Source organism: Podarcis liolepis (assembly GCF_965112155.1).
Source record: "Podarcis liolepis genome assembly, chromosome: 10".
Taxonomy (NCBI): domain Eukaryota; kingdom Metazoa; phylum Chordata; class Lepidosauria; order Squamata; family Lacertidae; genus Podarcis; species Podarcis liolepis.
The window spans coordinates 19497630-19511124 of record NC_139562.1 but is presented as its reverse complement, the minus strand read 5'-3'; the positions used below and the strand labels follow the sequence as shown (position 1 = coordinate 19511124).

Here is a 13495-nt window from a genome sequence, read left to right as displayed (position 1 = left end):
GTCAAATTTTGAAATTAACCAGCAGGAAAAGCAAATAAACCTATTTTAGATGTACACCTAAATATGTCACATGAATGAGATAAGCATGTGTTGAGAAATACAGTTGTCATGCAGGTCAAGAATGTGATAACTACCTGCCCCCGAGGGGCACACCTGGGATTGGGGTGTGGAAGCAGCAGCCGGGGGATAGAAAGATGTAACATCTTACAAGGACTGGAAGAAACACCATGGACAGAATAACCTCCACACACACTGGAAGAACAAGGATATAGTTTGAGTTCCTCACTTGTAGTTTTAGAAATCATTTAATGTGTCAACACGAATCGAAGTTATTAATATTGCAGTTGTATAAAGGATTATTATTATTATGACTGGAAGGTTATGGAAATTAATAAGATTTTGGAATGCAGAAATACAGCAAATATTGTATCTGAAGAAGTGTGCATGCACACGAAAGCTCATACCAAGAACTAACTTAGTTGGTCTTTAAGGTGCTACTGGAAGGAATTTTTTTATTTTGACTATGGCAGACCAACACGGCTACCTATCTACTACAGCAAATAATCAAGCCATCAATTCTAGCATGCAGGGGGCCACTTTATCAAAATTATATAATTCAGTACTCAAACCATTGGTATTAATAATTACATTATACATTAGCATTGTTATAATGAGGCTATTATTGGATTGTAATTGAAAACTAATAAAAATTATTATTATTATTTTTAAAAAGGAAATGCAGGTTTTCTCTCTTCCTGGCATGGACAGCTCAGGAGACAGACTCAGCCTTGCACCCTGTTCTCTGCTGCTGAGCTGTTTCCTGCTAATTGGCAGAGGAGAGATCAGGAGAAGAGAAAGTTTAAACTTCCCCCTCCCCTCTCCTTACTGATTGGAGGGAAAGATCCTTGTAGTTTCACTCCTTGTTTTCACTAAGACATGCATTTTTGTGCACATTTTGGGGTTGGAAAAGTGTATTGCAAAATTCACCAGTGATTTTCAAAGGACAGTTGCATCTCAATTCACACATCATTTCAGGAAGTGCAAATTGTGGATATATGCCTTAAAATGTGAACACGAACCAAATTTCTCCCCAATCGCAGAACTTCTACATACCATAAACCCATCCAATGCAGACGACTTCAAAGATAGCGAGGAAAAGCAGGCATGTCCCACTGGCTGCGTAATAATCAAACAGCTGGAAGATGTACATTCCACCCTGCAAGAGGCACAAAGGGGGAAAGGAAGCCCATTTGCAAACAACTAGAGCGAAATGTCTGAAGAAGCCAACAAACCAGTGAGCTATATTAGTATGGTGTTAAGAAGCACAGAAGAACTCACCTTGCTATTAAAAAAAAATCTGTCAAGCAAACCCATCTGAATGCCTCTTCACTGTGGCAGGGTGTTGTCAAAATGCCTTGACACAGATGTTGGTGGACTCCAGCTCCCATCAGGCCCAGCCCACCTGGCCGGTGTTTAAGGATGCTGGGAGTTGTTGTCGTCCAGCAACAATTGGAGAGCACCAGGTTCCTCCTTCCTGGATTACAGGTCTTAGTGAAAGAGGATCACAGCCCTTCTCATTTCCTACATTCCACAGAATGCCTACACATTTTTGCAATTCCACCAGGCTTGATCCACCTGGAAAATGCAATGATCCAAGTGCCTCTGGCGCAGGTTGGAATACTCCATGGAATAGAGGCCTGAAAGAGGAAATGGAACGGGACTCCTACGCTCTTCTGCTGCTGAGAACATGCCTGGCCATGCTGACCTTTGGTGCCAGCTCTGGGTTCTTTGCACAGATGGTAGATGTATGTTCTCTAAGGTGGGCCATTTGGGGGCTTGGTGCACAGACTTTGAATCCTCACATAGTACCGATGTGCCTCACATTCTCCATCATTTCACAGATGGAAATGGGGACACTTGCCTCTGGGGTCCCTTGTGTGACACCCATTGGCATCAAAGCACCCTCAAACCTTCACCAAGGCCCCCAGCCTCTCCTCTCACAATGAATGGAGCCTTTGGGGGCTTTTTTGATTGCTTGCCTGGGTGGAGGATGGGGTTGCGTGTAGAAACCAATAACTTCAGTGTGGCCGGATATGTAGCCTAATGTACAAAGATAAAAATCGTATTTGTTGTTCCACCCACTTTTGCCTCCAGAAGATGACCTATGAAGGAACACAGCTCTCAGGCTGAAAATAGTTCTCCACCCCTGGTTCAAAAGGCACCCCAGAGACAAAACCAGGAAGAAAAGAGGGGTAGTGATTTATTTGGGTCAGGCACCAAAATACATGGACTGTCCCTGGGGGAAAGGACATATACAGTCATACCTTGGATCTCAAATGCCTTGGCTCCTGAACAAATCGGCTCCTGAACAATCAAAACCTTGAGTGTTCCAGTTTTTGAACGATTTTTGGAAGCCAAACACCCAGTGAGGCTTCCACGGCTTCCAATTGGCTGCAGGAGCTTCCTGCAGCCAATCAGAAGCCGCACTTCGGTTTTTGAATGTTTTGGAAGTCAACCAGACTCCCGGAACACATTCCGTTTGACTTCCAAGGTACAACTGTATAGCATATGGAAATGCAAATCGCGTTGCAGCTTCTTCTAACCATTTATGTGAGCTTAGAGTGCTGGATAATAATGATTGTATGCCATTGTGTGGTTGTTGGGGCAGGTGTTATTTCCAAATGCCTCTTCTGCCCTCCCGCTGAGCTCTGCTTCTCACCTCAGTGACCAGTAGCAAGCCAATCAAGTAGCAGATCACTGCAATGCCCAGGATCAGGATCTCCCGACGTCCTTTCTTACGGAAGATGTCCGGGAACAAGTCAACAATGGCTGTCACCAGGCTCTCGACACAGACAAACTATGGAAGAAATAGTCGTATCAGGAAATACCACGTTCCAGAGCTCCCCTTCCTCGGTCCTCCCTCTCCTCCAATTTCCTTGTCAGTGTTCACTCTTAGCCAGGCATAGGCAAACTCCGACCCTCCAGATGTTTGGGACTACAATTCCCATCTTCCCTAGCTTAACAGGACCAGTGGTCAGGGATGATGGGAATTGTAGTCCCAAACATCTGGAGGGTCAGAGTTTGCCTATGCCTGCTCTTAGTCATAACTTCTTGTAGCCATAACCCAGTCACACACATCTCCCAGCGCATGCAGGACTGGACTTGAGATACACTGCTGGAAACCAACCCCACCCTGCCACACAGTGTTTGCAATGGCATGCCTCACGTGGCCTGAATCCCTCCATGTGGGTGGGTGCATGACTGCCTTGGCACAAGTCAAAGTGGCTGGAAGCCAAAACTTCCCCTTGCCCCTGGGGAGGGTTTGTAACTCAGCAATGGGAGAACATTTTTTCTGCATGCAGAAGACCCGCGGTTAATTCTTGGCAGCTCCAGTTAAAAGGCTCAGAAGATACCTCCATACAAGACCCTAGAAAGACTGTGCCAGTCACCATAGACAGTACTGCATTAGATTGGCTGTCATCTGTGTGTGTGTGTGTGTGTGTCTGTGTGTGTAGATCTATAAATAGTGACCACCATGCATTGTAATGGATGCGTGTTAGTATATCCTTAGTTAGCCAATTCAGCTGCTTTTTCTTCTCTAGACTGGTGACTGGGAGCAGCCGCTGAGACCACATAACACCAGTCTTGAAAGACCTACATTGGCTCCCAGTACGTTTCCGAGCACAATTCAAAGTGTTGGTGCTGACCTTTAAAGCCCTAAACGGCCTCAGCCCAGTATACCAGAAGGAGCATCTCCACCCCCATCGTTCTGCCTGGACACTGAGGTCCAGCGCTGAGAGCCTTCTGGTGGTTCCCTCACTGCAAAAAGGGAAGTTACAGGGAACCAGGCAGAGGGCCTTCTTGGTAGTGGCACCCGCCCTGTGGAATGCCCTCCCATCAGTTGTCAAAGAAATAAACAACTATCTGACATTTAGAAGACATCCGAAGGCAGCCCTGCTTAAGGAAATTTTTAATGACTGATGTTTTAATGCATTTTTAATCTTTTGTTGGAAGCCACCCAGAATGGCTGGGGAAACCCAGCCAGATGGGCAGGGTAGAAATAATAAATTGTTGTTGTTGTTGTCATCTCTCCCCACCTCATAATATTTAACCATGTAAGCAGCTTGGGAAATGAAGTTTCATTTGGGAAACCAAAAAGGTGTGGGGGGGGATGGATGCAACAAGAATGAAGTTTGCATTTGTGTTAGTAAAATCTGTGGATCGTGACGGCTCACCTGGCACCTTCATTACCTGCCTTTAGGCTCCAGGCAAAAATATTTCTCTATAACCAGGCCTTTGGCTGATTAACATTCTATGGCTTTTTAAATGTGTTTGTGAGAGGGGGTTATTGGTGGTGGTGGTGATGGTTTGTTTTGTTTTCTTATGTATTATGTACTTTTATGTTGTGAACTTCCCTGTGATCTTTGGATGAAGGGAAGTATAAAAAATTAATTAATTAATCAGTTAGTTAATTAATAATGCACATCTGATGCAGGTCGAAGTGACAGCTTCCCACATCTTTTAACCAATCTATACAACAAATTAATGCTTTTCATTTATTCGTGTCACTCCTTTTTTCCAGGTACCATTTAGTAGGTTTCCCCCCTGCAAGATACTATTACAGACATACCACCCCCAAACTCAGGAAAATGATAAATATTTTTCCATACTTGACTGTCCAGTCCCAAGAAGATCAGCATAAGGAAGAACAAGCAGGCCCAGATCTGAGACACAGGCATCATGGTGACAGCTTTTGGGTAGGCGATAAATGCTAATCCAGGACCTACCAATTGAGCAGAAACAGGTGAACTGATGTTTCACTAACCCAATAGATAAACTGGATTGATATAGACACATCTACATCTATTATGAGGTGTCTTTCCATGTACAACAAGGTGGAGGGAAAGGGCCAGATTCAGCTACCCCATTCAGCTGTCAAAAGTTGGTGCAAGGACTTCCACTAGCAGAAGAGGACTTTCTGCTCCCTCCCCTCATTCACCCTGTGCATCCCCCAAATCTGCTCTGGAGGATTTGGCAAAATCCCAGAACAGTGAACAGGTGGGAGGAAAGGAGAGTTTCTTCCATCAGACAAGCATATAATGGTTGTGCTGATAGAACAATCTCCTTCGTGCTACACAGAATTCTACCCAAACAGTTGCATCAAACCAAGTCATACTCATAGTAGTCCTATTCACACCAATGGAGTCAAGTTAGTCAAGTCCATTGAACTCAATGGGTCTACTCGGGGTATAATTTATTGGATACAACCCAGTGCCCTTTATCTTTCTAACCAGATGCTCAATCTAATATTTTATGCTGGCCTTTTTAGCAATTTTTTTAACCTCCTTTAGTGTCGTAGGGGGACCTACAACAAAAGCTTCCAGGTTCTGGGAACCCATCCACTCAATTCTGGCCCTCTCATTCCCAACAGTCAGTCTGGATTCCACACCCTCTAAACATGCTCAGTCCATCCCATTAGGGTGGGGGTCTATTATTCCTCCCCCCATCTATTTTACCTTCATAACAACATAGAGCTTCCTGGTGGAGTGGGGTCTTCCCATTGTCTCGATGGTCTCAGTCAGTGGATTTAACTAGCTCTCATAATGATCCATAACTGAGCCACTATATGAAAAGCCAGGTATTGCACAATAATACAGAATGGATCACATGTTCTAGGAATTTTTGCCGGGGGTGAATGCAATCTTGGCTCTGAGAAGTGGCATGAAGATATGCATTATTCCACTCTGTTTATGTCCTGATATGTAATGTCAGCTGGTTCTGGCCAAAGAACAAACTCAGAACATCAACAGTTTTAGAGGCAATAAAAAATGTTTTCCACCCGTAGTCTGATAACTTTTATGTGTCTCTTCAGGCTTGGGAAGGGCCATAGCTCAATGGTAAAACATCTGTTTTTCATGCAAAAGGTCCTGGGTTCAAACCCCAGCATTTCAAGGTAGGGTTGGGAATGCCCCCTGCCTGAAGTCCTGGAGAGCCACTGCTGGTCATTGTGGACAATACTGAGCTAGATGGACCAATGGGCTCAGTATATGGCAGCTTCCTGTTCATAGTTCCATTCTTAAGACCCCAAGCCATGCTTTATATTTCACCAGTCTCTTTGTTGCAGTCCCTGCATGCTCACCTGATTCAGCCACATATGAGACGGGCACACCCTGTTCGTGAGCCATGAAGCCCAACACGGAGAAGATGGCAAAGCCAGCCACAAAACTGGTGGCACTATTCAGGAAGCAGAGCATAAAGCAATCCCTGCCGGGGCAAAACAAAGGTGAGTGGGTTACAACTGGAGGATGCTCCTGTCCTTTGCACCACCAGGCTGGAGGTGGGGCTTGTGCATTAAATTAAATTAAAGCTCCCCCTCCACCTTTTATCCCAGAATTTGAGCACTGGAGCTGCCAGTACTCGTTAGCAGAGCAAACAGTTTGAAAGGCAGAAGATCTTACATTCAAGCCCTCACATCTCCTGATAGGTCTCCAAGAGACCTTTGCTGAGGAGCGTGGAGTATGGTTCCTAGTCTCATCATAGACAACAGTGTTATGACTTCATATATGGTGTGTGTGTGTGTGTGTGTGTGTGAGAGAGAGAGAGAGAGAGAGAGAGAGAGAGAGAGAGAGAGAGAGTACACGCAGAGGCCATCAGTCCAAAAAACCCACACCCCAAAAGCAACCATTAAATCATTGTTAGCTGAATGTCCTCACAAAATTAATCTAGGTCATTACTTTATTTACGTTACTTATGAAGAGCCTTTGTAGTGTGCCCTTCACCTCAGTGGATCCCAGAGCTCAAACCAGAGAAGGTATAAAATCATATAAGGGACAATAATAAATCATCAATAAACAATAAGAGCAGCTAAAACAAGAGAACCGGCTTACCTGCCATCAACTAAATGATAAAGTAACTACTGCAAAGGCAAAGAGACAAGCCTTTAATTGGCATCAAAATTATACCTGTATTGGCACCAAGTGGACTTTTTTGGGAAGGGTATTCTCCAAGTCTCACTGCGAATGAGATTGGTTGAATCATGATGAGCATATTGGGGGTGGGGTGCGATGAAATAATTTGGACAACTCAAAAGGAAGCATCATGAGTAGAGGAAAATCCATGTCCCAAACCTCGATAGGGTGGAAAATTCTACTCCAGTCATAGAATTTGGAACTGCTTGCTGCAGAATCCCAAGGGAGTCTGATCACAGTGAAGCACAGCTGAGTAGGGTTGCAATATTCCCCAAAGTGAAAATCTGGACAAAGTTTTTGAGTTTTTGTTTGTTTACTTTTTGTCAAAGTAACTGAGATTTTTGGGGGAACATCTCCTTACCTGTAGCAATTGTTGTTGTACTTGTTGTAGCTGCCCAAAGCTATGAGGCACCCCTGGCAGATGGCATAAGAGAAGAAGATCTGAGTGCCTGCGTCCATCCATACCTAGAGCAAAGCAAAGGGGAATCATATCTAGATTCAGAAAGCAAACAATCACAGTTTGGCAGACAGGGCATCGTTTGAGATGCCAGGCACAAATCCTGCATCTGTGTCAACTGCCGTGTTTAGGTGACGTCTTTTATGCCCATGTGACAGTTGCTGCTTTGGCAACAGAGTAGGAGAAGCCCTATTAACTTTCTTGTGTTAAATGTGCATTCTTGACCTTTGTAATGTTTTATTTTGAAATCTTTAAGATATATTTTAGTTTCCTGTTTATTATGCTGCTTTGAATATACACTTTATATCCGACTTTCTTTGGTGATGTTTTATTCTGGGTTGTTTTATTTGATGGTTTAAGGTTTTTTTAAAAAAAACCAATATATAAAGCGGTATATAAATGAGATGACTAAAGATGAAGATGCAGCACCTGTCATTTCCACCATGCTATACATTTAGCTGAGCATCGGGACAGAGGAATCTCTCAACTTCCGTTTCTCTCACTTTGTTCTCTTCCCTACTTTATGCTTGGCTTACTCCATTTCTGCATTTTCACATTTTCCTACAAAACATTCACAAGAAAATTCATACGCATTTGTGTGCAGAATTCTCCTCCTAATATGTGATTATTATTTTTGTATACAATTTTGCACAATATATGCATTTCTGGAAACTTCCTCCTCTAATGCAATGTAGTGTGTATGTGTGCTTTATTTTCATTAATATATGTACTTTAGGGCACACTTTGGGGTTGAGAACACTATTGCAAACTTCAGGGAAGTGAAAAATTCAGAGGATAACTGTTTTTCATATACAGTGGTATTTTGGTTCTCTGACTTAATCCGTTCCAGAAGTCCGTTTGACTCCCGAAACCATTCGAAAACCAAGGCACAGCTTCCAATTGGCTGCAGGAGCTTCCTGCACTCAAGCGGAAGCTGCGTCGGACGTTCAGCTTCCGAAAATCGTTCACAAACTGGGACACTTACTTCTGGGTTTGCAGCATTCGGGAGCCGATTTGTTCAACAACTAAGCCATTCAAGAAATGTGAGTTATATAGGTTGGTACTAAAATGTGAACCCTTGAGTCTTGAAAGGGTTGGTCTCCCATTTTCTGTCTCATTCATTTCCACTTGGCCTAGGAGGGCAGGGCCCTAAATGATGCCAGCTGCAGTCTGTTTCTACGAAATGTTTTGCATTGCTGGCTAATAATCGCTACAATTGCTAATACTACCATATTTATGAAGCATGTCTGATATATTTATGTTTTAGTTGTGCCCATTTACTGATTTGTTGACTGCCTGGCTTCAAGCATTATTTGGTTGCTTGTGCTCTCCGTTCATTTCTTGGCTGCTGAAACTATTTGTTTAATCTGCTTTCTGGGTTGCATTTTCAGCTTGCCTTGGTTTTATTATTGTTTATTTTCTATTGCTAAAGATATACCGGTAAGTTATCCGCAGTGGCATGTGGGGTTGGGTGGAGCTGCCTGCCCAACCTTGGCAATGTGACTGATTATCTGCATGGGATCAAGCAGTCATGTGACCATGGCACCAACAGGAGAGCTTCAGACAATTCTCACACCATCACCACCCAACATGTAAGCAATGTATGGGTAGCCCGTGTGACCAAAAAGCATGGTAGAAATGTCTTTAGAAACAAAAGACACAAAACACCCTCTTTTTTTAAAAAAAAAAAAGGCAATGGGGCATAAACCTGTAGCAGGAATGGACAGCCCATCACTAGTTTCATATTTAGAGTAGCCACTTGCACTGTACAGTGATTATTATTATTATTTGGTAAAAAATAATGAGATGCCAGTGCTCATATCTTGATCCATGTGCTGTGGGTACCTGCACAGTAAAAGGCTACAAAAGTGGATGGTACTCTGTACCAGCAGGTATAATCACAAAGAAGCATCTCATTTGTGAACCACAAAAATAGAGGAAATCCACTCCCCCCAAAAAATAGTAGTGCAGAAGAATTTCATAATATTTGCTGGTCCTACTCAGAGTAGAACCATTGAAATCAATTGCCCTGAATCACTTAGGTGCATTTATTTCAATGGGTCTACTCTGAGTAGGACTTAGTTGATCACAACCCAATTACTATAATTTCAATAGCAATGCAACACATCTCACTACAGTGAGAAAATGGCGGCCTCTTTGCCTGCTCAGTCTGAATGTTAACTGCTCAGTCTGAATGTTATCTTTAAACCAGTCTTGGACCCAACAGCCTTTCAAATAGAGGACTGTCCACTGTAAAAAAAAATTAAAGCACCCAGCTACCCTGTTCATAATTGTTGAACCACAAACTATGCAGAAATAGTTCCCATATTTCCAATATTCCTGACTGCTTGCAGTTGAGATGATAACTAGGTGATTTTTTTCAGGGGTTTTTCTTTGGCTAGAAACTCTGGCCTCTCTGGGGAAATTCTGACGTTATCCATGAGAAACTCAAGCCAGATCCCAGTAAATTAGAAGAGACATTATCTTTCTCTTTCTTAATCATTTTCACTTAGGGCTCGGTGAAGCCATCTGTCAGGTATTGAATATTTAATAGGAGCGGCCGCATTTGCTGTGCCTTAAGTGCCAATGGCCTAACATATCCATATTTTAAAATATTCTGGCAAACCGCAGTCCTCGTGCTAGAGTAAACTTCTGCTGCCCTTTAGAAAGGGCTGTTGCCTTTAAGGTGGAATGCTAAAAACTGCTTTAGAGGGAGGGAGGTTGCCCTGTGTGACCTAGATATGTTTGTCCATGAGGATTCTTTTTAAAAAATAAATATATATCCAAACTGATGCAGAAATATGAACTTAAGATCGAGAAAAATGAGAAACTGAGAGAAACTGACAGATTTCCCCCATCCTCTTTAATATGTAATCTTTTATGTTTGCATGGACATTTTATTCTACTGGTTTAATCATGTTCTTAGATCTTTGGTTCTTTAGGTAGGTATGGAGGAGAAAAATCAGATCTTGTGATTTCTAGCCACCAAATCTAACCATCAGATCAGAATCATTCATAAACTCACCTGGGGATCTGCTAGTCTTGAAATGTCTGGCTTCAAATAGAACAGAATCCCTTCGGTTGCACCAGGAAGAGTCACTCCTCGAACCAGCAGAACAATCAACATCAGGTAAGGAAATGTGGCAGTGAAATAGACCACCTGCAGGCAAGCAGAATGGAGATGTAGAGACAAAGTCCTCCTGAACTTAGGACTGTGATCGGGGTTAGAGAAGGAAGGTAATCTGAGAACAACATTGTAGAAAAGTGGAGCTTATTTACAACATACAGGAATACTAAGATCCAAGACACAATCAACCCATGCAGGGGAAATATAGAAATAATTAGGTTAGTACTAGGTACTTAAAGAGACATAACCCTGAAGGAAGGTATGACGGTTACAGCAATATTATGGGGATATTATAACAATGAAACAATTAAGTTCACTGAGCATTTTAAAGGTGCTAAAACAGATTATTTTATCCTGGGCTGAGCAAAAACTTTTTTTTAAAAAAAGAACTATTGTTGCTGCTGTTAAAAGCAGGTGACATTTAGGGATGTCTCATTGGCAGTCAGAACTGCCAATCAACTCAAGCCTAGTAACTATGTTCACATATCACGCTAAGCCAAGCCATGGTTTAGTGTGAATGTGCATAGGCTTCTGAATCAGGAGAAGGTGGCTGCTTTGCTTTTCCTCAGTCATTCAGCTGCATTGCTTCACTGAACGGCATTAATCACAGCTCATGGTTTCAGATTACAAGACATAATCCATCGGACAAACCTTGGTTAGTCTAGAGAGAGCTCAATCACAAGCCTGGGTTCAGACAACACTCTAAACCAACCCATGGCTTAGCTTAGCTCTGTAGCAGAACCGCCAGGCAGAAGCAAAGCACCTGCCATCTCCTCTTCCAGAGCCCACACATTTGCACTAAACCATGGCTTAGCATAACATGTGAACTAATATTATGTGTGAAATTACCCAGCATCCTTGGGTGACAGAGCACTGCACATTTCCCTGCCTCCAACATGAGCATGCTGTGAGCCAAGGATGCTGGAATGCACCTTGCCATAACATCACCACACATGGCAGGTGATGCTACCTGAAATTGACCCTTGAGTTTATCTTCGGCTGAACGGAGGGATGAAAGGAATCTGCGAGCTTGCCAAGGAGTTGGTCGGGTCATTACTGAGTTATTTGTAGATCACTCTCCTTCCCAGGCTGAGAGGGGGGGAAATGGCGAAAACAGGTTATTTACTGGGACACTGTGGGTTTTGCAGCTGCTGTTGAAGTTGCAGAACAATCAAGCACGGGACAGAGCAATGGAGAACTTCTGAAACAACAATGGTATATTAGCTCCATCCAAGGCATAAAGGAGAACAACAACAACAACCGGGACAGAAAGAAACATCGTGGACAGAATAATTGCCACACACAGGAAGAACAAGGATATCGTTTGAATGCTTCACCTGTTGATTTATAAATCATTTAATGTGTCTATACGAATAGAAGTTGTTAATACTGCAGTTGTTGTATAAGGGATTGCAATTTTGACTGGAGTGTAATTGAAGTTAATAAGATTTTGGAACGCTGAAATAAAGTAAATAATCAAACCATCAATTCTAGCATGGGGGGCCGCCTAAATTACATAATTTGGCATCTGAACCTTTGGTTTTAGTAATTGTATTATAATTTGGCATTGTTATAATGACATAGCTGGCAACTTTCCCCTATTTTTAAGGTAAATTCCCTTATTCCAAACAGAATTCTCGCAAGAAAAGGGGGAAGTTGACAGCTATGTATGATGAGGCTATTATTGGATTATTGTAATTGAAAACTAATAAAAAAAATATCGGAGAGAGAGAGAGAGAAGGAGAGAGAGGAAGGAAGGAAGGAAGGAAGGAAGGAAGGAAGGAAGGAAGGAAGGAAGGAAGGAAGGAAGGAAGGAAGGAAGGAGGGAAGGAAGGAAGGAAGGAAGGAAGGAACCCTTGGGTCTCCTGCCTCTTCCTTTCTGCTCCTTCTTTGACACAGGGAACCTGACAGGTCAGATCAATATATTTTAGGAAGTGAAAAGCACACGGTTGCTCCTACTTTGCCAGTGGACTTGACTCCTTTCCAGATGCAGAAGTAGCAGATGATCCAGGCCAGCAGGAGACAGAGAGCCAGTTCCCACCTCACGGTGCCCAGATTATGTATCCCATCCGTTATTCCCAAGACTCTCCTCCTGCCAGGGTGGATTAAAAGACGAGATACAGGGTGATGTCCCAAGCCTGACATTTCACTATTAGCCAACTCCAGCCCCTTCCTGATTATTTTGACTTAGACCCCCATATAGTCGGTTTCCTTTAGAACCCATCATTTACAGTGCCGATGCTAAATGACTTTCCTTCACCTTCCTCCATTTGATCTTTGTACTTGGTTTCAATTTATCTTATTATCTTGAGCAATGGCCATCGCCTTCTTTCCACAGACTTCCCCTCCCTGCTCATCACATTGCATGGTTTCCCCTCCTTTGGACAGTGGACATTTAGCCTTTTTATCTTGCACAGAATTTGAGGCGTACAAATGTTCACATCCTTGTTCAATCCCTGACTTTTTTCCGTGCCTCTGTCAATAAAGACCCTATGCCTGGGTCTTCTGTGCATGCTCCTTGTAACTTCCTTTTGCTGGAACATTACGGAGGCCAAATTCAAAAGTCTCCTGCCTTTAAATTATAGGGGGGGGGAAGGAATCAGAAAAATCTGAATACATACTCCCAGAACTCAGTGGCTGGAGAGGTGGCATTAGCTGGCATGATATTGTCCTCCGAACTCGAGCTGTTCAGAAAGTCCACACAAAGAGCTGTGGAAAAGGGGAAAGCGGTTGGGTGAGAGTCTTCAGCGCTCCAACAACATTCTGGCCTGACTTTGACCGGAACCCTCCCCTGCCCAGAGTTTCAGAAGGAAATGGCAGCTCCTTATTTATACAGAATCCAGATGTTTGTGGTATGCAGGTTATTACTGAGCAACACAGATACAAACTCCTGTTTCCCCTCCTCCTTTCCCCCACACACTCGCCTTCTGTCATCGCTTTGCA

At 43.1% G+C, this 13495-nt stretch overlaps 1 protein-coding gene across 1 annotated transcript in view; it reads right to left on the bottom strand.

The window, feature by feature from the left end:
* Positions 1-13495, bottom strand: part of SLC6A12 (solute carrier family 6 member 12) — a 48043-nt gene that overhangs the window by 19298 nt on the left and 15250 nt on the right. The window contains exons 5-12 of the mRNA XM_083461788.1: positions 13174-13261; positions 12512-12644; positions 10451-10585; positions 7330-7433; positions 6140-6264; positions 4671-4783; positions 2720-2857; positions 1114-1216 (exon numbers count right to left, since the gene is read on the bottom strand). Of these exons, the coding sequence (XP_083317914.1) occupies positions 1114-1216; positions 2720-2857; positions 4671-4783; positions 6140-6264; positions 7330-7433; positions 10451-10585; positions 12512-12644; positions 13174-13261 (939 nt within the window). The remainder of the gene's footprint in view (positions 1-1113; positions 1217-2719; positions 2858-4670; positions 4784-6139; positions 6265-7329; positions 7434-10450; positions 10586-12511; positions 12645-13173; positions 13262-13495) is intronic.